We start from the raw sequence: 26,532 nt of genomic DNA, 5'->3' as shown, positions 1-26,532 counted from the left end.
TGGCTACTATGAAATAGTCCAGCATGGGTTGTCTAAACATAATGCTCTGCTTGTTTTGCTCCAACCCAGGGCCAGTGCAAGGATATTTTGTGCCCTAGGCGAAACTTCCACCTTGCATTCCCCCCCCCCCCCCCCCCCCGCCGCATCGCTTATTATAAGCTTTCAAAAATGAATACAGTGGAGTAACATCTTACGCGGGGGTTAGGTTCTAAGGTCAGCACATAAGAGGAAAATTACCATAAAGTACAGTATACACTGTATACACTAGAACAGGGATCCTCAACTTACAGCACGCGTGCCAAAGGTGGCACGCAAGCCGATTTTTTTTTAATGGCAGACTGTGGGTCCCGGCCGCCGCCGAGCCCGCTGCCGGCCTGGGGTTCCGTACACTCAGCCAGCGGCAGGCTGAGCGGGGCCAGCAGTGGCCTGAGTGGGCCGGCGGCCAGGACCCCGGCTGGCAGGAGCCGGCGTCCGGAACCCCAGACCGGTAGTGGGCTGAGCGGGGCCAGCGGCCGGGACCCCAGACCAGCAGCGAGCTGAGCTGCTCAGCCTGTAAGAGCCCGCTGCCGGTCTGGGGTTCCGTCTGCCGGCTCCTGCCAGTTGGGGTCCTGGCCGATGGCCCGCTCAGCCCGCTGCTGGCTGAGTGAACAGCACCCCAGGCCGGCAGCGGGCTCGGCGGCGGCCAGGACCCACAGACTGCCATTAAAAAAAAATCGGCTCTGTGCCACCTTTGGCACGCGTGCCATAGGTTGAGGACGCCTGTTCTAGTGTATACTGTACTTTATGATTATTTTAACTATACGCAATTTTCCTCTTACGCGCTGACCTTAGAACCTAACCCCCACATAAGATGTGACTCCACTGTAGTGTAAAAAAAAATTGGGGGGCACTGCTTTTTGGCGCTCCCAAATCTTGGCACCCTAGGCAGCCGCCTAGTTTGCGTAGTGGTTACACCAGCCCTGCTCTAACCACCAGTTATGATGTCCTAGGCAAAGGGTGGTGATGAGTGACTAGATGCTATGACAACTGGAGCTCTAGGAATCTTTTTCATAGATGAGATCAGAGTGGAGAAACAGAAGTAGGAGGGAGTGAATTAAACAAGGAAGAAGTGGCTCCTATTCAAAGTGTGATTAAACCCACAGAGTTTAGTGCTATTCTGATTGACGGTTTGTATAACCATAGCTGCCAGGAGTCTGCGGCGCGCGCCAGGCAAAGAATGGGAGTGGCAGGAGGAGGGCAGAAGAAATTTTAGAGATGTCCAGTTATTGGTTTTGAGAGGAGAACCCTGGAGTTACAGCGTAGCCAGGGTCTGGTCCGGGAGCCCCCTGGGCCCCCAGCAGCTCTGCCAGGGAGCTGGTCCACGCTGTAACACGTGTTAACTAGCCGCGAGAGGCTGCAGCCCGTGTGGACAGGCGAACAGGCTGCAGCCCACGCCGGGGGTTTCCGAGCGGCCTCTGGTTGTTATGGATTCAGCGCCCTGACCCAACGCAAGGACCAAGGCTGAAGGGACCAGGCCCCGTTGGCCGGTTCCTCTGCCCCAGGCCGTTCCCTCCTGCCGACCGCACCCAGCAAGCTGGGGGAGAGGCGGAAGTCTCAGTGCGGTTGTTATGGCGTTACCTCTTACGTCACGAAGTTTACCACGGTGGGGTCGTCACATGATGATGATGTCATGGTGGGCGAGGGGGGGTCAATGTGAACTTCAGCTCCCACGGGGTAAAATGAGAGTCTGAGACTACAGCTCCCAGCATGCACTGCTGCCTCAGGGCGCGAGCCGAGGTGGGGACTACAGCTCCCAGCATGCACTGCTGCCCTAAGGCGAGAGCAAAAGTGGGGACTACAGCTCCCAGCATGCAACGCTATCCTGAAGACAAGAGCGGAGCTGGGGACTACAGCTCCCAGCATCCCCTGCTGGGTTCGGTCCCCGGGGGCGGGGTGCCGCGATGGGGGCTGGAAGACGTGGCGTGGGCGGGGTGCCGCCGTTGCCGTGGTGCGGAGTGACGGCTGCGGCCGAGGCGGTGAGTCAGGCGGGTGCAGCCGAGGCTGAGGTGCGGGGGCCACTGTGTTCCGCGCGGCGCCGGGCGAGGATCGGCTGTTGCGAGGGCTCGGCCGAGGGTCTCTCCGGTGTCCGTCTCCTTGTCCCCGCCGGGCCTGCTCCGCTCTCTCCTCCTGCTCGCTGCCCGGCGCGGCGCGGCCATGTCGGGGATGCTGGGGAAGCTGTTCGGGACGGGCGGCAAGGGCGCCGGGAAGGGCCCGACCCCGCAGGAGGCCATCCAGCGGCTCCGCGACACCGAGGAGATGCTCAGCAAGAAGCAGGAGTTCCTGGAGAAGAAGATCGAGCAGGAGCTGGTGGCGGCCCGCAAGCACGGCACCAAGAACAAGCGGGGTGAGGGGCCGGCCCGGGGGGGACCGCGGGGGCGGTGAGGGGCCGGGCCGGAGAGGGGAAGCCCGCAGGGGCTGGTGGCGGCCCGCGGCGCAGTGGGGTGGAGCCACCGGTCCGTGCCGGCTGGGCGCTGGCCTCTCTGTCTCTCCTGGCGATCCCTGCTCTGGGCCTTCAGCCTCGCCCCGCGGCTGTGCTCTCCTTCAGCACCCAGGCTGGAGTGCCCGTGTGGCCGGGCCTTGGAGCAGGATGGGCTGGGCTGGTGATACCTTGGGGTCCCGAGGCCCTGGGCATGGCATGAGAACCTGCCCAGAATATCCCTTCTTTCTGGCCAAGGCTCAGCCCTCTGCTCTCTCAGCCAGCCCACACAGCCCTTGGCACAGGTGGGACTGTTTTCTGATCTGCCTGGGGAGGGAAGGTGGCCACCAAAGTAGCTTTATGTCTGTCCTACTGATATCTAGTCCTAATTTGAATCTTGATCCCTTGAACAATCTAGCTTGTTTGTGGGTTATAGGATTAAGTTCCACAAGCTATTGGCATTGGCTGCCCTGTCAGGTGAACTGCAGGATCATTTCGTTTTAGGTACACTGAAGAGATCCTATCAAATGGTGACTTGTAGGGGCTACTTTCCCAGGTCTTTGTTTTATAAAGCTTCAGTTTAAGTTCCATTTATATTGGTTGACTTCCCTGCTATCAATGGCTGGAGACAGAACAAAACATACCACGGTCTAACCTCGGTTCACTGGACCCACTCTCTATACACTGTATGAAGGAGTAAGTTAGTTATACATTCTTTACAGGAGAAACTCTTTGTCTTTCTGTACAGCACCAAACACTGTCTGCATTTAGTAAATTTTAACTAGCATTCTGTATGTGCATGAACATTAGGGAAATATTTAGGCTTATACTCTGACAGTGGACCTGTTGCTGACAGTGGGTCTCCCTGCATTTGATTCTGCAAACATTATCCACTAGTGTGGATGAGACAAAATTGTCTTCAGCTTCAGTGCAGTGGGACTTACCACTGATCTCCTAAAACTGGTCCATTTGAAAGTGTAAGCATTCCTTTTTGATAGGGTAGGTGTAAAACCCATCGGCGGTAGCATGATCTTGTGGTTCCACTGTGGGATTGGTTGTCAGGTCTAGATTCTAGTCCTGATTCTGATTGTACCTTGCTGTGTGATCCTGGGCAAGTAACTTCCCCTCTTTTTGCTTTGGTTTCCTGTCTAGAAAATGGGGATAAAACCTAATAGCATTGTGAAACTTAATTAACACTTGTGATTTGAGATCCTGTGATAGAAGGCACTATGTATGTCCTTGAGTATTTATTGATCACTTTGTTTTAATAACTGGGTAACTAGGAGCTTATAAAGCTGTAGTCGACAAAGCTGTAGAAGACCCCCAAATTGAGTCTATGGGAGAGGGAGGTAAGTGGGGCTGCCATAGTTGGGTCTGATCGGGGGCGGGAATCTGAAAGTGTAAAACATACACTATATTAACAAATTTTCATCTATAATGGCAATTAGGGAAGGGCAGGTTTTTATGTTAGGAAGTTGTTCTAAAGTATACACTTGATCACATGATGATTATGTCATGATGGGTGAGTGTGGCTTGTATAATGCTGACTTCTATTTCCGTGTAGAAGATAGCCTATTGGAATGTCAAAAAGATAATGCAGAGTTTGAGCTTGGGTGCATTACTGGCAGTCTCTTACAGCTGGGAAACTTAACTTCAAGTAACCAGAAAAGTACCTAGTATAAAGGTTTAGAACAGACTTTAAAAAAAATAACAGATTAAATCAAAGAATTTGTAGATATCTGTATCAGGGTGGATTTGATTTAAATCAAATTGATAGAAATCATGATTTAAATCACTTGTTAGGAAGACTCCATTTAATCATGGATTTCTACATAAAAGTGCATTCTTGTTGGTTGTTATAACCTTAATACATATTCTTCACAACACAGAGATAGATGTAGGTTTCATTTTTAGAAGGTACACACAATACATTTTTAAAGTGATTTATTTTGAAAGCTTTTCAGATTAGTTTTACAGCTATATCAGAAAATGAATGATTATTTGGTTATTTCATTTACCAAAGGTAATTGAAGCGGATATTTATGAAGTCATTGGGAGGTGAACTATCTCCAATTCAACAGGTTAATCATTAATATTTGGAAGATTTTCTTGCCATGCTGTATTAGGAGGAGAACATCACCAGACAGACATTTAAATTGTTTTATTTAACTAAAACAACAACATTATGTATTCTGGATTTTTTTTTCTTCAACAGCAAACATATAATATTATAACAAAACAAGCATATGAATTTTTGAATTTAGTTAAACATTCAAGTTCTTTAAAATCAGGTTTGTTTTTGTTAAAATTGTTTTTAACTAAAATAGTTAAATGAAATATTTAAAAAAAACCAACAAAAATTAAATAGACTATGTCAGCCTGGTCAATATGAGAAATTTAAATATTGGCTTCTGCAGCTAACTCAGTCGTCTTCACCTTCATTTTCCTGTTTGTTCATAATCTGGAAAAGAAAAACAAGCTTTCCTGCTTTTTCAGGTCCCAAATGATTTCTCAATTTGGAATGAATTAGTCCAAAGAAAGAGAGAATATTTTCTATACCAGCAGAAGAAGCTACTGCTGTTAAAAGTGAGATTATCACTTCAACAGCCTCTGAATCAAAGTGCTTAAGTGACTTCCACCAGTTCACTGGTGTGACTTTCTTTAAAACATCAGCAGCAAACATATATTTCTTGAATGGTTCTTATTCCCGAACTGAGTCTTTTTTACGGCCTGCTACCATTATAGGTTTTCCCTTCTAGTGAGAGAATGGTATGGTAGATCTCAAATCAATGAAGGCTACACTCAGACCTCAAGACTTCTGGAATATGCTGCTCAAACAATTTCACTTTTGTTTCTACTGCCTGTCCCTCCCTTCTCACATTTATCTTCAGACTTCTTCTCCTTGTCTAGATCTATTCTGCCCCCAACAACCTTATATTCATTGAACTTTTTGAAACTTTGCACTTTTAGAGAGAGGTAAGGGATTGACTCTGTGTACACAAATGTGCAGAGGGACAATAGGGTTGAGGTCTGTTATTTCTCACCTCTATATATTTTATGTATGTATGTATTTAAAAACATTTTTGCTGTTAACAAGCATATTATCTCTGGAGACACAAATCCACAGTTTGAGAACTGCAAAACTAAGCATCTCTGATGGTGACTGAGCACTGAGTCCCATTGGGTAGATAGAAAGATTAGCCCCTGGAACCCCATAAGATTGGGTCCCTAATCCATGAACTATTGGAACTCATTTACAAAAATGTTCATAAACATTACATGAATAGATTGTCTCATACTATAGAATTAGAATTTATAATCTCTATTCCATGATGAGATATCTTTGAGCTATAATGTATCTTAGTTAAAACTATCTTTAGATAGGTTTTTCCCTCAAAAAGCATTTTATCAAAAAAATGCAATTTAAATAAAAAGAATCAGATTTTTTTTTTAAATCATTGATTTTTTTTATCCACCCTGATCTGTTCCTTCTTTTGGATTATGATTAAATTGTAACGGGACATAGTATACAGTGCAATGCTGCTTTGCATTCAGGTGGCTATAAGTTGCTGTTTGCTAAGTGGGATTCCGTGTTCCTGGAGAGCTATAAATGTACAGATGTAACAGCATATAGTATAAAGAACAGGAGTACTTGTGGCACCTTAGAGACTAACAAATTTATAGTATAGTCAGTTTCTAGCTTAAGTGATTTTGTTGACAGTTTGAAGTGCCTCCAGGAATCTATATCTAAAATTTATCTGAGAGAGATCAGATGGGTCAGGTAACATCTTTTATTGGTCCAACTTTTGTTGGTGAAAGAGTCAAGCTTCTGAGCTACACCGAGCTCTTCTTCAAGTTTGGGAAATGTACTCGGAGTCACAGCTAAATACAAGGTGGACATTGTTGAGCATAAATAAACACACATTTTAAGGGACCATTCAAGATGAAGTGGCCTGTTAATCCTGCTGCAGTCATAGGACAAAAAAGGGGGGTTAGTGGATTCCAGAGTGTTATAAGAAGTCATAAATCCAGTATTAAGACCATGATTTTTAGTGTCTAGCAAAGTTATGAATGTAAGCTCCCAGGCTCATCTTTTGAAGGCGTTGTTCAGATTTCCTTTGAGGATGAGGACTGAGAGTCAGATATGGAGTGGTCATTTTGTGAAGTGTTCACCTGCAGGTGGTAGGGTGTTTTTGTTTTGTCATTTTTCTGTGCGAGTTCATTCGAAAACATGGCGATGCTCTGGTTTCACCCTCATAGTTGTTGTTGGGGCATTTAATGCACTGGATGAGGTGCACTACATGTTGTAATAGGGATGTGTAGGACCCATGGATCTTTAAAGGTGTGTTATGGGGGTAACGGGCCACTTCACCTTGAATGGCCATTGGTCAAATTTTGGATTTAGACTAAGTAGCCATCTTAACATTGTCCTTAGAAAAGGGTTCTGCTTTGCTCTGTGGCTTTACTGCTACGTAGTACATGTAATATAGGATATTGACAAACTGCTGTGGTGGATTGTTGTGCTAAAGCTTTGTAAACACAATGTTGTGAGACAGGTAACCGTTTTTTAAGTGTTTGCTTTATTGCAGCAGCATATGAAAATGTTTGTTTGGAAATATTTACTAGATCAAACAGGTAGGAAGTTTCACTTTTCAGCTTGGGGGCACCTAGTCTCATTAATCCATATCAGAATGCAGTGGATACAAAGCTTCCAGAATACACTTCTACTTGATCTTTTCTAGCAGCAACCCAAACCTGAAGTCCTGTCTCAGAATATGAAAGTTCCATGAATCCCCAGAAGTTACAATATGGCTAGTAAACTCTGGCACTTCTGCAGTTGCAGACTTATTCTAAAGACTTTTTGGCGCACAGAGATATTTACTCCTTTGTTGAGCAGTACAGTAGAACCTTAGAGTTACGAATACCTCGGGAATGGAGGTTGTTTGTAACTCTAAATAAAACATTATGGTGGTTCTTTCAAAAGTTTTCAACTGAACACTGACTTAATACAGCTTTGAAACTTTACTATGCAGAAGAAAAATGCTGCTTTCCCTTTATTATTTTAGTGGTTTACGTTTACCACAGTACTGTGCTGTATTTGCTCTTCTTTTTTTTTTGTCTCTGCTGCTGCCTGAATGTGTACTTCTGGTTCCAAATGAGGTGTGTGGTTGACTGGTCAGTTCGTAACTCTGAGGTTCTACTGTATTTCTTGGGTCCAGGAGAAGTTGGTATAACTTATTCCCTCCCATCTGTCATCAGTTCTTACTTCTTTGTCTTAAATGATTAACCTTTTGGTTATTCAGATGTTTATGGGCCTTAAGTCAGGGTGAGTGTGTTGAATCCAGAGATGTTGGCAGATATATGTAGGATCCTGTGAGGCGCTGGGATTTAATGGCTTTTCTATAGACCCTAATACACATGCTGCATTTCCCACTATGAAATTCTGTAAACCAGTTTTTTCTCCTCTACTCAGGGCAGGGATTCTTTTTTCTTCTAACTGAAGCCAGTGTCAGTTTTTCAGCCCTAGAGGCTGAAATTCTCTTTCCACAGAGTGGGTACAAAATAAAGACACTGGATTTATGACTTATTACAACAATCTGTAATCCACTAATCCCCCCCCCCCCCCCCCCCCCCCCCCACGACTGCACCACTTCACCTTGAATGGTCCCTTAGATGCCCTATCAGTGTGCTTCAACCTTGACCTGAATTGAAAGTAGTGCGAGAGTAAGCCTTTTTCCTTGTACAACTGGATGAGGCAGTAGGACTGTGAGAGGGAATCCATAGCAAATCTATTGTACTCTCTGTTTGTGTTGTTCCTTGATAAACTTAAAATGTTCTAATCTTAAATTTGAGGTATTTCTGACAAACTTTAAAACACACTCCATTTCAGGAACACGAATTCAGGTATATGACATTGGGGCTAGGTTCAGCAATGATCATGGCGCAGGAGTTAAGCAGAACAGGCTTTCTAGGACTCCACACCCCAATTACTAGTCTCCCTGTTATATTGCTATTTGTTTTTATGGTACACATATGAAATAATAAAATAATACTTACAGTGAATGACTAGTCTCTGCCCTTATCATTTTCTAGCCTTAAATCCCAGACCTGATCTACACTACAGAGTTAGGTCGATGTAAGGCAGCTTATGTCGATCTAACTCTGTAAGTGTCAGCTCTACAATGGTACTCCTGCCAATGTAAGTTGCCCGCTACATTACCTTAAGAACTCCACCTCTGTGAGAGGTGTAGCATTTAGGTCAATGTAGTTAGGGCGACACAATGTCTATGTAGACCGGGGTAGTCAATTATTTTTTGTCAAGGTTCAGACCCCCACCCAGCTCCCCTCCCCTAACCCGCTGATTCCCCCCCGCAAACTCCCGGATTGCCTGCCAACTCCTTGCCCGTCCTGCCCAGGGTTGTTAGGTGACCGTAGTTCCTTAAACTGAAAACAGGACACAGGGCTGGCCTGAGCCGGCTGGCGTTGCTGCTCACCCCTTCCAAATGTTCCTCCATGCCCCCATTGAGCCAAGTAGCAGAGATGGGGCGTGGGGCGGGGGGGGGAAGGAATGAGTGTGGGCTGGGATCTGGGCAGCAAAATGGTGTGAATGTGTGTGAGTACTTTTAAGCTTGGAGTCAGGCAGTGAAACTGTTGTACTATGATCCAGCTAGCGGTGAGATGCCCCTTTCAGGGCTGGTATAGCAGAGGGGCAGGAAGGAGGCACCAGGTAGCGGGAGGGACCAGGGAGACTCCAGATAGCAGCCTGGGGAGATGCGGGGGAGGCTGAGATGTGGCAGAAGCAGTGCCTGGAGGTGGACTGGGGAGGGAAAGAGGCTGGTTGAGGCAGGGGGTGGGCACTGGAGAGGACTCTGGGAACTGGCCCCAAAGGACGGGGGATAGGAAGGACATGAGGCCAGGGTGGGGGGCTCTGGGGACCGCTTGGGGGTGGGGTGCATGAGGCTGGGGTGGGAGGTTGGGCTTCAGTGGTGAGGAGCACGGGATGGGGACTGCTCAGATCACAAACACAGCTATGCATGTCTCCAGCTTAGCTTCAGCCCTCACGCAGAGGCGATATGTAGCTGTGGCTAGTGGGGGGGCATGTGCCCCCCCATTTCTTAGGACACCCAGAAGCAAGAAGACAGCACTCCCCCTGGCAGCGGCACTGTTTGTGCTGGTGCAGCCTGAGAAGGGAGGAAGCAGCAGGGTGGCTGGCTGAGCTCCTCCTCCTCCTCCCCCTTCCCTGCTGCTGGAGTCCCATGCATTATCGCTGCTTCCACCCCCGACTCACCTCACTTTGGTGGATGGTCTGCAAAGCAGGCAGCAGTGCTGGGACTCCAGTAGCAAGGAAGGTGAAGCAGCCTCTTGTAAGGGGTTGGAGGAGGAATTCAACCAGCGGCCCTGCTCCCTCCTCGGGACACGGAGAGCACTGCTGCTAGGCAGAGTGCCCCTCCTCGCTTCCCCCTTCAGAGGTGTCTGGAGAAATGGGGGTGGGGGGAGCATGTGACCCATGGATGTCCCACCCATGCATCCCCTCTGCCCCAATGGTCCACTGAAAAGCGTCTGGCAGTCTGGTTTCGGACTGCAGTCTGCCTATTGACTACCCCGGTATCGACACTGGGTTGCTTACATTGACTGTTGGCTGTTAGCCTGGTGCCGGGCTTACAGCTGGGCCCTCCCCTCACCCCGGCACTGACAGCCCGAGCTCTCAGCCAGTTAGTGGGTGAAAATCCACAGAAAACCAATTTTTCATGGTGCAAACTGAGGACTTGATCCTATGAGGTGCCAAACCTCCTCCATTTCTGGTTGGAGTCAGAAGCTGAGGGTGTTCAGCACCTTGCCAGGCTTAAGCAGTGTGTGAACTTCACTCTTGAACTTGTATCAGAGGGGTAGCCGTGTTAGTCTGGATCTGTAAAAAGCGACAGAGTCCTGTGGCACCTTATAGACTAACAGACGTATTGGAGCATAAGCTTTCGTGGGTGAATACCCACTTCGTCAGACGCAGGGCATCCGAAGAAGTGAGGTTTTTACTCACGAAAGCTTACGCCCAAATAAATCTGTTAGTCTTTAAGGTGCCACCAGACTCCTTGTTGTTTTTGTAGATACAGACTAACATGGCTACCCCCTGAGTCTGGAACTTGTGCATGTTGGGTTTTGTTTGTTTAAATGGATTTGTAGATCTGTATAGAATTCTGTGAATTGCTTTTATACGTGTTTTGTACACATATAAAAGCAATATGTTAGCCAAGCAATGTGCATGCTTTTATTTAAGTTATTTGACATCATTCATCAAAAGTAAAACAACTTAAATGTATGTATAGGAATTGAACCAGCCATTAGAGAAAGGACGTGATCATATGGATAATTAGTGCTGTGACTGGTATGAGTTAGAGAATGCTAAAATGTAAACATTTTGATAGAATTATATTCCAACCATATCTGATGCATTAACAAGAATTATTGATTTTATTTGTTTGTATTGCTAAATATGCTTTTAATACTGATATTTACTAAATTTTTCCATCCTCACCCTGAATCACCTTTTAGGCATGTACACCAGAAGTCTGTTCTGTGCCTTAAATTTTTGTTGTGGCAGGCAATCAGTTTTAGGATGTGTTATGTTTTAATGCAAGGTTTAAAATATCAATACATACAACTTAAGAGTGTTCCCTGGGAGCAGCATTTTCAAAGCATGGAATTGGGACCGAGGAAGTCCTGACTTCTAAACTCAGCGGTAATCACTGACATACTTGATGACCTGGTCAAGGCACTTAACATCTGCCTATGTCTCCATTTTCTTTATCTGTATAATGGGGATAATGCTCACTTTACTTCACAAGGATGTGAGGAGGTTTAATAAATTAATATTAGTGTAGTGCTTTGGAGGTGTACAGAGTCACAGTGCTACACTTAGATGATTGTTGGCACAGATCCAGCATGAATACTTTTGTTCTCATTTTTTTCCAATGTAGGAAAATTATTAAAATATCTGTTGGCCCACTCACCAAACAGAAGTACAAATTCTCCAGGCTGGAGGTGTGTTTGAGACATAGGCTAGCTTTAACTCTTGTGTACAGACTTCCTCAAAACACAGCAATCAAATGTTTCTGTGTAATTACGTTCCCTTCCTTTCTCTGTTTTTTTTTTTCTTTGTACATAAGAACTTTCACTCTAGTCCACTTTCGTCTTCATTTCTCAAACAAAACTATCCCAGAGTTGATCTGGAGATATTCCAATGGCAGACTGGATGAGAGGATTGACTTCATTTTAGAGTGAACAAGAGTTGAATTTTGATGCTGAAAGCTTCCCTCGGTGGTGAAAAATTCACATCCAGTGCCCTATAGGCAGCTAGCCATAGTGGAAAAGGTGATTCAATTTACTAATTTTAGCTTTGTGATTATATTACACTTCAGGGTGCAAAATGGCCTGGGTGGGTTAGTCACCAAATGTGTCAGGAATGAATAATACACCTCTACCCTGATATAACGTGACCCGATATAACGTGGTAAAGCAGCGCTCCAGGGGGGCGGGGCTGCGCACTCCGGCGGATCAAAGCAAGTTCGATATAACGCGGTTTCACCTATAACGCGGTAAGATTTTTTGGCTCCCGAGGACAGCGTTATATTGGGGTAAAGGTGTAGCTGAATAATCATAATTTGTAGCCTCAGGATCAACCTTACTGTGCTTGCTATGGAAATTGGTGGTTCACTGCTTAGCAGGGTGTGATAAGGAGGTACAGTATGATTGTGTTTACAGCTGCCTTGGAGCTAAGCTAGGGGCTATAAGCACCTGTTGAACTGATGTCAGACAGCTGAGGATTTAACACTTCATACAGGAAGTCCAGGGAATATTGATTGTTGTCACAAATGATGTCTGCTTAGCTTAAGAGGCAGTTACTGATTTAGTCCTGAATGGAGCACAGGATCTGGTCCTGTAGGTGAATATAGCTGCATCACTTGGTAATAGTGACCATAACATAATAAAATGTAACATCCCTGGGGAGGCGGGGGACGAGACACCACAGCAGCCCCCCATGGTAGCATTTAATTTCAGAAAGGGGAACTACACAAAAATGAGGACGTTTCTTGTCTGGCAGCATTTCTGCCCACCCACGTGTCCAAGCTTTGATTCCTGTCACAGTACTTCATACATGTATTTTTATACTGCTTTGCTGTTTTTCCATAGATTCATAGACATTAAGGCCTGAAGGGACCTCCTGCATAACACAGACCAAAGAACCTCACCCAGTAACTTCTGCATTAAGCCCATAACTTCTGTTTGGGCTGTAGCATATTTAATTTGCCTAAGGCAGTAGTATCTAGTAGTCATAATCAGGATTAGAACCCAGTTCTCCATTTCCCCATCTCTGCATTCTAATAGCCTCACTGTTTAAATGTGGTCAAGTTACTTAACTTTGAAATGAGGACATTGCTTACCTTGCAAGGAAAGGTCTGTGGAAAATCTTACTAGGCTCTTACTAGACAGAGGCAGAAGTGAAAGATAAGTCGGGGCTCCATCACTGAATGCCATTAGCAGTACCCTGGTGAAAGCTCAGCACCTACCCACAGCTGCAAGGCAGAGCAGGATCGGTGCTTGGATTCTTATCAAAATGCTGTCCATGGCTGGGGGACTTTATCTCATGTATCAGCCTCTGCCTAGGGTGATAGAAGCCCATGCAGCTGAGAGGGAGCAGCTTTTTTTCCTCTCCCAGCCCCGATCCACTTGGCTGCTGTAAGGGAGTCTGGGCATCTACTGCTCTACTCCTCCCTAGCCTTTTGGGTGGTGGTCCCCTCTAAATCAGTGCTTCTCAAAGTCGGGCCACCGCTTGCTCAGTGAAAGCCCCTGGCGGTCCGGGCCGGTTTGTTTACCTGCCGCGTCCGCAGGTTCGGCCGATCGCGGCTCCCACTGGCTGCGGTTCGCCGCTCCAGGCCAAATGGGGGCTGCGGGAAGGGCGGTCAGCACGTCCCTCAGCCCGTGCTGCTTCCCGCAGCCCCCATTGGCCTGGAGCAGCGAACCGCGGCCAGTGGGAGCCGCGATCGACCGAACCTGCGGACGCGGCAGGTAAACAAACTGGCCCGGACCGCCAGGGGCTTTCCCTGCACAAGCCGCGGACCGGCTTTGAGAAGCACTGCTCTAAATAGCCTCAATGACAACCTCTGCTACTTTCCTCTGGCAGGGTGTGAAATTGACATGATTCTAGTCAGTAGCACTGTTACTAGGGAAACTGACCAGGCCACTGTTAATTTTACACTCCAGTTGTATCCCAAGACTGGGAGCAACAGGTGATGCTGGCTTGGCTTCTGCATACTCAGGAAAACACCACTTTATCAGGTCACTTTTGGAATGACTTCACACCTTTTTCAGCAATTGTTGATGTCGCCCCCTCAAAATTGCCAGGGACAACTAGTAGATGAGTTTTTCAAGCCTTACACAAGAGCAGTGTTAGGTTTAATTAAATCAGTGGTTTGAAATGCTTTGCAGACCTCCGATGGAAGGTATACAAAAGTAAAGTATTAAAATTTTTGGATTCAGTTTATGTTGCCGTTCTGATGAGAAGTTTTTATAGGACTCATTTAAAAAAATTCTTTAACCATATACAAGGACTTCTCTTTAATTTGTACAGTAATTAGCAATGCACTCTGAGTTGGCAGTGGGGAAAGGAATATTTGTGTCTAGTATCATAGTTGAACAACCTGATAATTTGGCTTTTTGGTGCTAGAGTTGTCTTCTATATTGTTAGAATTTGTAGCTTTTTTTCTAATTAGAAACTGAAAGTTGATCAGTCTGTATACTATTTAATTCAGATATCTGTATAGTAGTGTTAAACATGTTTGGTAGCATTTAAAATGGAAACAGTCCTACCTGTGTATTAGTCATGGTATGAAGCTTTTTGAGCTAGAAAAATCGCTTACTATATATAAAAACAACAAAGAGTACTTGTGGCACCTTGGAGACTAACAATTTTATTTGGGCATAAGCTTTCGTGGGCTATGCCCAAATAAATTTGTTAGTGGGTCTTAGCCCACAAAAGCTTATGCCCAAATAAAATTGTTAGTCTCTAAGTTGCCACAAGTACTCCTCGTTGTTTTTGCTGATACAGGCTAACACGGCTACAACTCTGAAACCTGTTACTATATATAATTTAGCTTGGTGAATGATGCTTCACAACTTCATCTGTTTGTCATTCTGAAACATTTGGGCTTGTATGTACGTATCTGGAGCTCTGCACCTTGGTAAAGTGTTCATTTTTAAAGGAAAGTCAGATTCTGTGCGTCCAGTATAAAGGTTTTAGGCATTCAGCTTTATTTCTAAACCAGACTCTGCAACTTCAGACGCTTAAAGCTGACTGTTGCTCCTCCTCACTCAGTGACCAATTAGGAATCATATTGTCATCGTCTTCTCTGACTCCTTCCTGGATTGTGTGCCCCCCCCTTTCCTTCTCCGCCTGCCAGTGTACGAATGGTCTTGTGCTCTCTCTCTTCTGTGCAGGAAGCGATCGCAACAGCATTTCCTGAAAGCTTGCCTTGGTTTTTATTCTTTACAATGTAGAAAACCACACCGTTAAAATGGAAGGTAAGTACTCTGCAGAAATGCCCTGCAGCCTACTGTACTAGGCTACAGGTGTTCAAGGATAACTTTTCAGTTACAAGTGCCTGAGAAGGAAAGTCTGCCTCAGTTATAACTATAATATAGCTGCTATTGTGCTATAATCCACGGAAGAGTTATGGCACTGATGCTGCAAGGTTCCCCTTATGTCCCAGAGGGACCACCTCACCTCTGGGACTGAGTGGGGAGTTGAGGTGCTGGCTCTTGTATCATGTAAACAGACACTTGTCTAATCGAAACTGGACTTGGACCAAGATAAGCACTGCTTGGTACATGCCACTGAATGACCAGTTATGCAGAGGTGAATGTTCTGTATCTCTTTTACTAATCTCCTGAGCCATCTGGTGCCCTATAAAATCATATTTAAACAAGGATTGTGCTCAGTGGGTGAGATAAAATCAACTAGATTATCCGATCACTTTGTCTATAACTTGTTGCTGTTGGGCTTTTATACTATTTTAGGGAAGTTCTATGGCCTGTGTTGAACAGGAGGTCAAGCTACAGTGGTCCCCTCTGGCCTTGAAATCTATGCTTTGTTTTTAATCTATACATGTGGTGTTGGAGAGCATATCAATATTTGTTTTAATTAGTATCTCGTCTCAGGAGTTTCTTGACATGTTGAAGATAAATTGCTGGGTCTTACTAGACTGAAAGATCCAGAATAGTTATCTGAGATATTAAAATATGCTCTAACACTGCCAAACCCCGAGTCTGAGACACCCACTGTTTGTCCTTGCTGCCTTTGAAATGGGATTCTGTTGATTCAGACTCTTGTCTGTGATGTGAGCATCAGGAATATGGACTCAAATGTGTATAGAACAGCTAAATTAATGCATGCTTTGTTTCAGTTGCCTAAGTTATGTTAAGTATCTGTGTAGAAGACAGTTATACAGTAGTAATCTATACATTTTTTTGGGGGGGGATATTTTTCAAGTATTCATTACTCTGGTGTTTAGGGTTATTATGTGGATTATAGAAAACAGTGGGATCTGTCCAGAAGAGACAGGCAAATAGGATAGATGGGTTTAATAAATTAGTCCATTTTATAGTCTTTCTGTATGGACGACAGTTGGTATACCCTTATTTTGAGTTTGCTTTTAGAGGTTTTTTCCTTCCAAATCTATACATTTGCCTCCTTTGTTTGTTTTAGTGGGATGTCTGCTTCTGATAAGATACTTCCTCAAGTTGTCATACTTTCTAGAGTGAAGTAATGAGTAGGTTTAAGTTTAAATTTCTCCTCAGTCTTACTGACCAAAGGTGTTATACCTTGAGTTTCTGCTGGGCCATGTGTCTTTCAGTATTTTTGTATCAAGTATGTGATCCTGTTTTCTGTGGTAAAGAATGGTAGCTGCAGGACAACAGAGATGGAAGCTGTGTAAGTAGTAGGTAGATAAAATCATGAAGGTCAGGTTCGGAGGGAAATCCTGTAAATTCACTTATGTGCAGGTCTTTACTGCGTGTCTGTTTCTATATTAAGTAAAATAACAGAACTTTACTCCAGTACTTTTTAATGCAGACAGTTCTTCCGTTTTCCCCAAACCCGACACATTTTCACTTCAGATATCAAAATTGGGTTTATGGGTATATGAAACCTTATATATTCTTAGGTTCTTCAGTTTCTTTGGTAAATTCTAATATATTACCAATAGGGGCATTTCATAAAATTCAAATAAGGTATTTTAAAACTGCTATAAGCAAAAAATAAAATATTAAATGCTAAGGCCCTGAGTCTACAAGCACTAAAGCAGGTCCCTAACTTCACACACAATGAGCCTACTCAGTCACTTAAAGGTAAGCTTTGTGGATAAGTGCGGCATCTGTGGCTAAAATAGTATTTTTATTAAAATCTTTTTTCTTTTTCACTTAAAAAATTGCTGAGGTGTTTATAATGAAAACTTCAGACTTTTATTACATTAATAAAAAGCTATTGTGAACTTTTTTATACACAGGCCAAAATTTTCAAACATGAATCTAAAATTCTGTTCTTAAAGTGGGATTTTCAAAAGTACCTACATGACTTGTTGCATTGACTTCAGACTCCAAACCATGGTAGAGGAGGATAGCCTGACTGAAGCATTTCCCGTTTTCTTCCCTTGTGGAAGTTCCTGAATTGAAAGGTGGTGGTGGCTGCAGAGAGAGCACGGCTATTTGGTTATCCATCTTGTCTTTTGAATCTGTGGTGTTATCACTAAGGCCCTGGATTAATCTCTTTCATCATAGTGGAACATTTTAAGTGTGAAATTTTAGTAGAAAAAAATCCTCTGTAAAAACTGAAAGTCTGCTAACAAGTGGGAAAATAAAGAAACAAAAATGTATTATCCACTTTGCAATTGAAGACCTGAAAAAGGAACGAACTAGCAACATGCTAATAAGTCTGACTTTAAATTTAAAAACTTCACTCTTTTAAAATTTCTTTTCTTTCAAGCAATTGAAACTGACATTCAAATCTAGCTGCCTCTGATCCAGCTGCTTTTTATTGGTCTTGCCTTCCCTCTGGGAGAGCAGTAAAGGGGCCCTTGTGAATGAAAATCAGGCCCTAGGTCTACTCAGTTTGGAATGGTAACAGGATGACCGGTATATTAAAATAATGATATAGAGAAGTCAGTGCTCCTGTTTACTGTGTCACATAAGAGCCCAGGATCAGCCAATCATATTAAAGGCAATACATTTAAAACTAATACAAGGAAATAATTTATTTTACTGCATATTAACTGATGGCACTTGCTGCCATAAAGTTTTACTGAACCAAAGAACTTAGTAGAATTCAAAATAATTAGATATGGATGACAAGAAGATTTAGTTGAATTCTATCCACCATTACATTATATAGGATAACTTTATAATGGACAGAAATCCTCCTGCTTCAGGTCATAAGCCAAACCCCACACTGCCAAAGGTTAGGAAGAAATATATCCTGTAAGCATGTTGGTGCATAATTAATTGTGGAGGCTGTAAAACTTTTCTCTAGTATCTGCCACTGTCTGAAATAAGAGATTGAACTAGATCAGAGGTGGGCAAACTACGGGCCACATCTGTCCTGCCGGACCGTCTTGCCCAGCCCTTAAGCTCCCGACCGGGGAGGATAACTCTAGGCCCCTTCCCTGCTGTTCACCTTCCCCCGCAGCCTCAGCTCGCCGCGCCACCAGCACTCTGGCCCGCCACTCCTGCCGGGCAGTGCGGCAGCATGGTTGGCTCCAGCTGGGCAGCGTGGCTGTGAGCTCCTGCTGCTCTGAGCGGCATGGTAAGGGGGCGGTGAGCGGAGGGGTTGGATAAGGAGCAGGGAGTCAGGGGACAGGGAGTAGGGGGCGGTTGGATGGGGCGGAGGTTCTGGGGGGGGGGTCAGGGGATGGGGAACAAGAGGGGTTGGATAGGCGTGGGAGTCCCGGGGGCCTGTCAGGGGGCTGGGGTGTGGATAGGGGTCAGGGGATAGGGAGCAGGGGGAGTTGGATGGGTCAGGGGTTTTGAGGGGGGCAGGAAGTGGGAAGGGGCAGATAGGGGGCGAGGCTGTTTGGGGAGGCACAGCCTTCCCTATCTGGCACTCCATACAGTTTTGCAATCCCAATGTGGCCCTCAGGCCAAAAAGTTTGCCCACCCCTGATCTAGATGGACTGTTGGTATGGTTCTGTATGACAGTTCTTGTGTGATGGTGCATTAGAATATTTTTGCTGTTCTTTGGTTTAATTCTCTCGGTGAAGAGAGACCATCATGGTCTTGTGAATGCTCTAGTGATGAATCTTTGACTTCAGTTGATTTTTGTTGTTGTTTGTGTAAATGGCAAAATTCTAAACCCACTGGTAACCGTCTCTTCTTATATCAGCCCAGACCTCTTTTTCAGGAGGTGGATATGGAAATCTGTCAGAGCTTTCTACATGATCCTGGTACACTGAGCTAACAATCATTTAAAATGACCACTGAACAAACTCGTGGTATAGCATCTTTCTAAGCCTGTTCCCAGGGTCCTTCCATGCACAGAGCTTCTGTTGAAGTCAAGGGGAGCTCTGTATGCAGAGGGACTGAAGGATTGGGCTGTTAGTAAATGCAAATATCTATTTTCTTCAGAATTTTCTTTGCACAGAAGCAAAAGCACTTTGGGTAATCCTGTAATAGACACACCCTCTGCCCCAATATCTACTTCCCAAAGCCAGCTGGATTTACAACCCTATTAAATATTGCAGCAATGTCTGCGGGCCCAGGTGCTAGGTGCTGTACTAACACAGTTACGCTCTCACAAGTATATACTGTGCTTAACAATGTCTTTATTCCGCATGCTCTAATCTCCAATGGAAATGTTAGGTTCCATAAAAATACGTAATACTATGTGTACTAAGCACTTCCCAGAAAACACATCAGGTCCCTGCCCCAAAGAGCTTCTCAAATACAGGCTCTTAATCTAAAAGAGTGAGAATGTTTGAAGAAATTGGTGCATTGACAAGAAAACTTAAATCTGTGTTCCCTTCAGGTAACTGTACTGATAGTTACTTTAGCATCAAATAATTTTTTGTCTTGTGTGGAAATTTGTCTGGTTAGTCTAAAGCAGGGATCCGCAACCTTTGGCCCATGGCCCGTCAGGGAAATCTTCTGGTGGGCCGGGACGGTTTGTTTACCTGCAGCGTCCGCAGGTTCGGCTGATCGCAGCTCCCACTGGCCGCGGTTCGCCGTTCCGTGCCAATGGGGACTGTGGGAAGTGGCGTGCACCGAGGAATGTACTGGCCGCTGCTTCCAGCCGATCCTTGGTCTAGAGAATAAATGTTTAAACATAATGTGTGGTTACAGTTGTTTCTGCTTAAGCAATTCCACAGTAAATTAAATTGGGTATTAGGTTAGGTTGTCTACTGCTGTAATTACTGTCTTGGAAACAGCAAAGGCTTAATTAAATATGCAGATCCCAAGGGCTGACTCTTTCATGGCTGCCTAATGTAATAGCAGTCTTCATAAAGAATAAAGATGGGCTGTGTTATATTTTAACTTCAAACATGCTTCTTTATTTTGTGTGTGTGAAATATTGATATGCTAGAGGAAAAATTCATAGGTGTCTTATACTTGTATGAAGTGATGGTAGTGGATTTGGGGGGAAGAGGCGCTACTATCATTACTTCCTGATAAAATATTTATAGTTTTGGCTTCACTGCGAATTTTTTAATACAATTATATTATCTACCATGACAACACATCACAGCTTAATATGTATATATGCAGATAGCAAGGACTGTTCCACAGGCTTTAGAAAAAGATGGCAGAACTGCTCATCAGTTTTCAGAATTAAACATTGTAGTTGATAAGTTCACATATAGAATTGCTGTAGATCAGAACAAAAACATCTTGAATATATACCTCGGAATAAATACTGTGGTGATCCTAAAGCATTGATTGCAATATATAAAAAGCCTGCTACCACAACAATCGTAGTAAAGACTATAATTAGTTTCCCATTTTAAGTTGAATTTTTCCCCCATGTTAACAGTATTTTCCCCATTCCCTGCAGATTTCTTGGTTGTGGTGTTTGCCAGAGGATATTTTTTCACAATTTCTGGTTAGCCACCCAAGACACAAGTAGATACAAGAGTATGAGAAATTAGGTTTTTCACTGTTGAACAATTCATAAATTTAAAATACTCCAATCTAAGACAGCTTATTCTTTTGATTTGAAGTATTGTTTTGTTCTGTGCTCATGTGAAATAGTGCATTAAAATATGAGAGAGTTGCTTTCCTAACTTTGATGTTTTTAACTGAAGTGGCAGCTCTCTGCAGAGTTCATGAATTAGGACAAGCAGAATGCTTGGAGGACATTTGGAAGCGTGTGAGAACAGCTTAGAACAGGGGTCGGCAACCTTTCAGAAGTGGTGTGCCGAGTCTTCGTTTATTCGCTCTGATTTCGCGTGCCGGTAATACATTTTAACGTTTTTAGAAGATCTCTTTCTATAAGTCTATAATATAAAACTAAATTATTGTATGTGAGGTAAATAAGGTTTTTAAAATGTTTAAGAAGCTTCATTTAAAATTAAATTAAAATGCAGAGCCCCCCCGGACGGGTGGCCAGGAGCCGGGCAGTGTGAGTGCCACTGAAAATCAGCTCGTGTGCCGCCTTCGGCACACGTGCCGCCGGTTGCCTACCCCCGGCTTAGAATCAATTCTGCACACTTCAAGTTAAATGTGGCCCGTAAAAGGAAACACTTTCTGGCTTTGTACCATTCTTTGTTTCGGATCATGTGTAAAGGAGGTCTGAAACATTGGCGCCAATTCTGTGCGTGCTCCGGGGTTGAAGCACCCACGGGGGGAAAAAAAGAAGTGGGTGCTTAGCACCCACTGGCAGCCCTGCCGATCAGCTCCTCCCCTCCCCCCCAGCGCCTCCTGCCATGGATCAGCTGTTCAGTGGCATGCAGGAGGCGCTAGGGGAGGAGGAGGTGGAGTGGGGGTAGGAAGAGGCGGGGCAAGCGTGGGGGTTTGGGGGAAGGGGTTGAGTGGGGGCGGGGCCTGGGGCGGAGTGGGGGGCTGAGCATCACCTGGGATCTGATTAAGACGATGCCTATGGTCTGAAAGGCTCAACCTCTCCTCTCTCCCCTTCCTTCTCCACCCCAAACACAGACAAATACACCCATTTATTTTTACAATAGAAAGTCACTGCCCAAAAGTTTTCTTAACTCGGTTAAGGCTGCATGGCAGTGCCTCATACCCTTCCAGAACCTTGAGTGCATCTAAACTGAAAGCCTCTAAGAATCAGTCCTTAATTGAATGGGTGGAGTGTGGCCTCATATAACTTTGTTTGGCATTTAGTAGTAGTTAAAAAAAAAAGTTTTTTTTTATCATCTGAATAAAAATCACTTACTCTCCCAATCAGGTTTCACTTCTTTCTATCTGATGTCATAAACCTTAAACAAGAATTGAATTTTTTGATATAAAGAAAAAGCAGAGGAATTAAAAACAAAACAAACAACCTCCTCCCCACCCCACTTTTCAGGCCTCCTTTGTATATCACAGAAATCTCAATTTTCATCCTTCGATGGTCACCTTTAGCAGAGCTGTCATCTCAGATCTAGTTTAGTCTACATATTTGGGTTCCAGTCCTGCAGTTGAATCGTTATGGTGGACCTTTGCTAATCCGCTATGCATCTGTTTGATAACCTTGGAGAAATACAGACCTTGTCATCATTATACACCAATTTACTTGTGGTAACAAGTGTATAAACTCATGGTGTGGTTTCTCCATCCTTTCAGAGAGTTACAAGTATGAAAATCGCCAATGCTGCAGTTTCTGAACCATGTAAAAAGTGAAAAAGAGGCGCAATTGTGGGGTATCAGGGCTAGATCCATAATGGGATTTAGGTGCCTAAGTCTAAAACTTAGATCCTCAAAACCCCTGCTCAGCTCCTGCTTAATCCTGTAGGCAGCTAAATACCCTAGGCACTTAAGTTTCCACTGGTAAAGTCTCCTAGTCACCAAAAAATCTGCCACTGGGCATGCGTGCATCTGCTTCAGTTTGGTTACCTAGTTTATGCCTGAGCTCCAGTTGGATCCTCAAACTAGGCATTCCCCCATCTATCTCACCTGCAGAGCCCATGTATGCTTGGAGGCGGCCTAACAGATCAGGCCCCATACAAAGCAGTGCTGTCAGAAGAAGAGGTGGTGGTGCCCCTTTACAGCTTTTAGCCAGTGGATAGAGAACTTGCCTGGGATGTGGGAGACCTGGGTTCAGTTCCTCCATCTCCCTGATGTGGAGCAGGGCTTTGAACCCACATCTCCCAAGAGTGCCCTGAACACTGGGTTCTGGGATATTCTGCAGTAGGGCGCTCAGTCCTTCCTTTGTAATCGTTCCACTTTGTATAGTCACTGGAACGGGGACTTGAACTTGGGCCTCCCACTTCCCAGGTGAGTGCCATAATCACTGGACTAGAGAGTCATGCTCACTCTTTCTCTGGCCCCACGACTACTTATTCAGACAAAGTGGAGCAGTTTCAACGGGAGGGACAGAGTCCTGCTCCAGAATACCCCATAGCCCAGCAGTTAGGGCATGTTGGGATAAAGAGCCAAAGAGTTAATGGCATTAACATGACTAACTGTCCAACATGAAACAGTTTTAAACAAAGTTAGATATACAGAGACCTCAGACTGTTTAATACCATGGCAATGCATCAGGAAATTCATGCCAAAAATGAGAAATGTATTGATTGAAATACACAAAAGGAAAAGAATACAAACAAGGCAAAAATACTGAAACAGAAATTGAGTTATGCAAAACAAACGTAATCAAAACCTATGAAACCAGAACCCTTTTTGGAGAGGGTGAATGTTGGTTAAGGTCTTTTATTCTGTCAAACAGCCTTTGTTGGTGGGGAAGAAAGGGTTAGTTCTGTTCAGTTTGAGTTGGGAACGCTATTTCTTTCTTCCTTTAGACAAGACAGACACACAGAAGGGAGAAAAGAGGTAGAATAGTAAATGTGGGGGAAATGCAGCATTTGTTGATCTTATCAGGATATAGGGCAGTTGGTCAGTCACAGACAGATGGTTTGGACGGGGCAGGTCAGCTATGACAGCTGTTGCTCTGGACCCCAGCTTGCCTCTCTAATCAGGGACATTATCTGGTTTGGCCATGTCCCCCTCCATCATTGGTGGTACTTAGGCCTATCAGAGCTGGATGGGCCATTTCATCTTGTGCAGTGCGGTTGATTTCAGGATCAGGTGAAAAGCCAACAGAGGGGGATAGGAGAGGAGCAAGACAGTGCGGGACAGAAAGGGACACATGAGAGACAGGAAGACAGAACAGGAGCTCATATGTACCGCCTTGGTTGTCTTAGGCAGCTCCCTATTCAGCATGCTGGCGATTGTGGATCCCTTTATTAAGTGACTATCTTTTCCATGCATTGTATGGGGAGCCTGGGCTGAGTATTCCACTAGGCAGCAGGGTGTGTAAAGTTAGGTGTTGCAACACTGAGTCTAAGTCCCCTTTGTGGGGGTCTAGCCTTTAAAGCTACAATATGCTGTAAAGATTGAATGAGGTAATTTTGGCTCTCTTGCTTAGAGTGGAGTGGTGGCTTGGGAATGTATCTGACAGATCAGATTTGAAATGTTATGAAGTCTTACTCTGTGGTATGACAAGTGGAGGAGAGCTTGAGTAGTTTATGGTCAGTGGTAGTTCATAGACCTGTAGCTGAAGAAAGGGGCTGCGGGTTAGTAGTCCATATTAGAAATGGAAAAGAGGAACTGATACATCAGTGGATAGGTAATGGACAGTCACTGATGAAGCAGAAAAGACCAGTTAAAATTGTTTAGTCCATTCCCTTACTGATGTAGGATTGTCCCTTACTGCACACTTTCTTGTATTTTATCTAATCTAGTTTTACGTCTCCCAAACGAAAGGACTTCTATTACTTCCCTTGGGAAGCTCCACCACAGGTCTGTAGACCTAAAGGTCAGAAAACTTTTCTGATATTCAGACTGCTTTCTTATTACTAGTGGTTATACTCTATGTTTACTAGTCTTAACAAGTCGTCTCCTTTTCTTGGTGTTTCTATCCTTTAAATATATGTACGAAGTTATAGTGACATGACTTAGCCAAGCAATTGTTGCCTCTTTTGTTGCCATAATCATTTGCTGTCTATCACTTCTAAGTCAGGTATTCCTTTTTATAATACGCAGGCTTCTGAATGGGTTCAGGGCACATGCTAGTGGATTTGATTGCAGGATAGAACTCGTGTGTCTGGGAATTAGACTCGAGTTTTGGCTGCCACTGAGTCTGGCCTATTAAAGCAGCCTGCAAACATCCTGAGTGTACATTTTTCAAGTGCAAAAAAAAATGTCTCACTTGTATCTTGATGGTTATTTTATATGGTATAGGTCAAAAGTAAAAAGATCTAGATATAGATTAGAGTTAATAAGGATATTTTAATTCCCATCTGAGTTTTGGTTCAGTACCTAACATAAATACTGTGTGGACATGTCTGCTTGGAAGTCGTAATGTTCTAATGTGAAATATCTGGTGGGGATATTCTTGTATTCACAGTCTGACTTCTGTGCCTTGGTTTATCTGTGAAAGCAAAGCCATGAAAAGGCAGAGCTGATTACCGCAAAAAAAAAAAAAAAAATCCTGAATGTGAAATGTATCCTATTGTAGGCAGATAAATGAATTAATAGAGCTCACAGGAGAAAATGTATGTGAAATGACCCAAATTAGCCTGTCAGAGTCTCATAATCTCTCCAATTTAATAAGATTCCAGTTGTAAATGGTATGAATTCTAAATTGGATTAAAGCATAGTTGTGGAAATGTATCTGTTATTAAATAACCTCTAAATAAACTACAGGAAGGTGCATTCCTCTCAATTAGAGACATTTCAGTGTCTTGTTTGACCTTTTTAGTACACTTTTTTTAATGCCAGGTGCAATGATATTTAACCAGTTGTATAATGTCTCTTTTCACTTCAAAAAAGTGCTTTGCATCTAGATGTTGTTTGACTGGGTAAATATTACCCTGAATTGTCCAAGTGTTGAAAAGTGTGGTCCATGTGCATATGAGTAAGACAGCACATATTTGCTCTTACATTCCTATTTGTGTTCCTTCCCACCTCAACATCACTTAAACATAGAAGTCTTTTCTACCATTTTCTCATAGCGTAATCCTGCAGCAGGCAAAATGGAAAGGACTGTGGAAAACTTGAGTAGTGAGATTTAAAATCAAGGTCATGACCACTACTAGGTATAAGGACATTCCTGCTGTTAGAAAAAATGTCAGGGGATAACATGGGAAAGTAGGGCTAATGCTGGGGCATGGACTGTCCCGGATCAGGACGCTACAGATTGACTGGAGAACCAGGATTGGAGAGAACTTAAGTGTCAACTAAAGCTTACCTGAGACATAACAGAGCTTTTCAAGAGCAGGAGCCTGACTTACTAAACCAGAGGTTTACCACCAGACAAACAAAAAACCAAGGGAAATTACAAAACAAGAAAATCTCAAACGATTTAAGATTAGTAAGTGCAATTAGAGTGAAATACACTGAACAGACATTCCTGGGGTGGGAAGGGTGGGCGAGAGAAGAACATAGAAATAAATGGAATGGAAATAGAAAGATACGGTTAGAAAATTCTGGTTAGTACCTGATACCTAGTTCATCCACACTCACCATTAAAAACACATTCTCAATGTTTAGTGCCCATATAGCATGAGTTCTGCCCTTGTAACAAAGTACACCCAGTAAGTGCAAAGTCTAAAAGAACCTTATGTATTTATCCCATAGCTTTCACTAAGAACTGTACATAAACTCTAATACCGTACTTTTGTTTATACAACAGCTGTTAAGAACTCTGGTCTTGCAGTCTACATATTCCACAAAATTAACAGTTCTGAATATCCTACCTTTGTTTCTCACATTTCTCTCTAGCGCCATCACCACTGAATACAAGCACATCCAAATAGCAGGCTTTTCCTTCTGAGCAAGATAATTTGATCATTCCAACAAATACTAGATGATTTTATTATATGAAA

At 44.0% G+C, this 26,532-nt stretch overlaps 1 protein-coding gene across 1 annotated transcript in view; it reads left to right on the top strand.

Moving 5' to 3' along the window:
• Positions 1-1,993: 1,993 nt before the first annotated feature.
• The window catches only part of CHMP4B (charged multivesicular body protein 4B), a 34,691-nt gene continuing 10,152 nt past the window's right edge, over positions 1,994-26,532 (top strand). The window contains exon 1 of the mRNA XM_024194576.3: positions 1,994-2,383. Coding sequence (XP_024050344.1) covers positions 2,194-2,383 — 190 coding nt within the window. The 5' untranslated portion in view covers positions 1,994-2,193. The remainder of the gene's footprint in view (positions 2,384-26,532) is intronic.

The sequence above is a fragment of the Terrapene carolina genome, unplaced genomic scaffold (genome assembly GCF_002925995.2).
Source record: "Terrapene carolina triunguis isolate 2854851 unplaced genomic scaffold, T_m_triunguis-2.0 Scaffold233, whole genome shotgun sequence".
Classification (NCBI taxonomy): Eukaryota; Metazoa; Chordata; order Testudines; family Emydidae; genus Terrapene; species Terrapene triunguis.
Note: the sequence above shows the minus strand (reverse complement) of the source record. Positions and strands in the feature narration are given on the sequence as shown.